Here is a 2,667-nt window from a genome sequence, read left to right as displayed (position 1 = left end):
ACTGGTCTAAATAGTATGAAGAAGTGATGTTGCTTTCTTGGGAAATGGTAATAATATAACCATTTATTTAGTTATTTATTTAGACAAATTGTAGCACATTGAAAAAATGCATTTATGTACCTGGTTTCTAATGTGGATGTAGACTTATCACCCTTTCTTCCTTTTTAGCTATTAATATAACTCTAATAACTGAAAATTCATTTTTTATGTTAATTGCAGTTACAGAATTATTTAGAAATAATTGAATCAGAAGATGAAACTGAGAAATAGACCTCCAAATTCACTGTTCCAGCAACTGCAACTTTAGGTAGTCTATAGAACATCATAAAATAATGGGCTGGGATTTAATGTGTCTCTGGAGAAACCATTTTAGTAGTCAGTTTTTTCTAGTGTGTTATTTTAAGTAGCTGTTAAAATAATTACTTTGAAACTTAAAAATAAGGGGGCATTCCCAAACTTATTATATGAAACAATGTGCTATATCTTATTTATATGCTTTTCCTCACCCTAAAGCTTCTTTTTTTTTGAGACAGAATCTCACTCTGTCTCTCCAGCTAGAATGCAGTGACGTCATCATAGATCACTGGAACCTCAAACTCCTGGGCTCAAGTGATCCTCTTACCTCAGCCTAAGAAATAGCTGGGACTACAGGCGCATGCCATGATGCCCAGCTAATTTTTCTATTTTTAGTAGAGACGGGGTCTCCTCCCACCTCAGCCTCCCAGAGTTGTAGGATTACAGGTGTGAGCCACTGTGCCTAGCCCACCCTAAAGCATTTTGAGAAGAAAGAATTCCTTAATGATTCCCTTCCATCCACAAACTATTGTAGAATATCTACAACACTGACCTCTAGCAAATAATTTTCTGAATAGGAAAATCCTTGTTTTGATCATGGTTTTAAAAAAAAAGTTTAATTGACAGCAGTTACAGAAAGGGAAATATAGTAGTCAGGAACTATTTCTTTCTCTCCAAGTCCAGTTTATTCCTACCTTTTCTCTTTTTTTATTGCCTTTTACTTTCTTTTCAATTGACTATGTTAGGTTTCTATCTCCCATCTCCTCAAAGAAATATTATTAAACTCAAAAACCCAAAACATGAAGTCGTAAAGGAAGATGCACCTTTTAGTCTTTAAAAATGAATCTTCCTCTCTCTCTGTCTCACAGGCTCAAACTGTCTTGTTTAAAACAGTAAGGAACTGTCCAAAGAAAAATGTTAGAGGTCCATATTGCAATAATTGTCATCAATTACTGCATTCTTTAGAGAATTAGGACTAGGGTTTTCTGGAGACTATTTCTGTGAGTGGCCATGGACTAGATAAAGGCTTATGTAATTTAAACTTTTTATCATTCCTCCCACTTTCAGAATAGACAATATTAGGGAAAAGGAGAGAATACCACTTAAGTTAATGTCTTTTACTGACTGTGTAATTCGAGTGTTGTTTCTGTGTGTGTGTGTTGCATGTACAGTGGAACACGATCTGGATCAGATCGACTACATTGACAGCTGTACCGCAGAAGAAGAGGAGGAGGAGGTGAGACAGCCCAAGGGCCTGGACTCAGACAGCCTCAGCTCACAGTTTATGGCATATATTGAACAACGGCGGATCTCTCATGAGGTAGTGCACACATTTAAGCCTAACCATGTTGCTATCGCCTGGTAAAAATGATTCATGATAGTATAAATTTCTGTCATACTGGTGATTTGTTGGTTTAGGCCTAATTGTTTTATGTTCTCTTCCAATTTCAATCCTGAATTTTTCAGATTTATTCAGAAAAATCAGACAGTATTCTCAAGTAGGGTTTAGGTTTATTTTTCAAATAAAAAACCAAAGTTCAAAATTTCAAAGAAGGAATAAAAGAAGTCCTAAGAGTAATCTAAAGCCTTTGAATGAAATGCAAAGGAATATGATGCTTTTCATTGTTGTTTTTATTGCTATATTATTGTTTCTAACTGATAAATCGCACTTTGGTCAGTAATTAAGAATTAAACCAAAAAGTTGACTTTTAGGGCAACATACAAACAATCATAGAATTTTTATAATAAGCTTAAGTATATTGGAGCTTTTATGCTAAGTCACACAGAATATAAATTGTTTGCTATTAAAATTCTTGGGTGTCTCTTATAGTAGACCATTGTATTGCTTTAGGAAACAAATGAGCATTCAGCTTACTGTAGAATCTCTGCCAATTCCCCAAGGGTCTCAAACAGAATAGCATTCTTCAATATATCTAGTCAGCATAATAAATTGGCCCCACTTTTGTGTTTGCGATGTCGATGTCTGGAGTTGGTCCCAGGCTCTGAGCAGAGGTTATTTGAGAAACATTTGGATCTTTTTTGGAGAATGATGTATTTAGCCTTTTAGAAATAGAGAATAATCACTTCTAGTGGGACATTGTAGAGTGATACTATCATTCTTTAAAAGAAAAAAAAAAAACTTTTGATTTTCCTATCTGAAGGCTTTTAAGCACAGTGGTTTTTGTTGGTGTTCTGAAGACACTCTTACATTGAAAGTTGGATAAAGTTATATAAATCAAAGTGCTCCAGCTCAGAAATAGCAGTGTACCAGGTGACTGATCAAACAACCTGTGGTACAGGCTATGAGCTTTCCTTCTAGGAGTTGCAACTCTTTTACAATAAAATTAAAGTTAACAATGGTGTATTATAATC

At 34.8% G+C, this 2,667-nt stretch overlaps 1 protein-coding gene across 1 annotated transcript in view; it reads left to right on the top strand.

Annotated features, from left to right (window-relative positions):
* The window catches only part of LRCH3 (leucine-rich repeats and calponin homology (CH) domain containing 3), a 129,257-nt gene that overhangs the window by 59,953 nt on the left and 66,637 nt on the right, over positions 1–2,667 (top strand). The window contains exon 7 of the mRNA XM_012639683.1: positions 1,467–1,615. Within this exon, the coding sequence (XP_012495137.1) occupies positions 1,467–1,615 (149 nt within the window). The remainder of the gene's footprint in view (positions 1–1,466; positions 1,616–2,667) is intronic.

Source organism: Propithecus coquereli, unplaced genomic scaffold (genome assembly GCF_000956105.1).
Source record: "Propithecus coquereli isolate 6110/MARCELLA unplaced genomic scaffold, Pcoq_1.0 Scaffold10, whole genome shotgun sequence".
NCBI classification, from domain to species: domain Eukaryota; kingdom Metazoa; phylum Chordata; class Mammalia; order Primates; family Indriidae; genus Propithecus; species Propithecus coquereli.
Note: the sequence above shows the minus strand (reverse complement) of the source record. Positions and strands in the feature narration are given on the sequence as shown.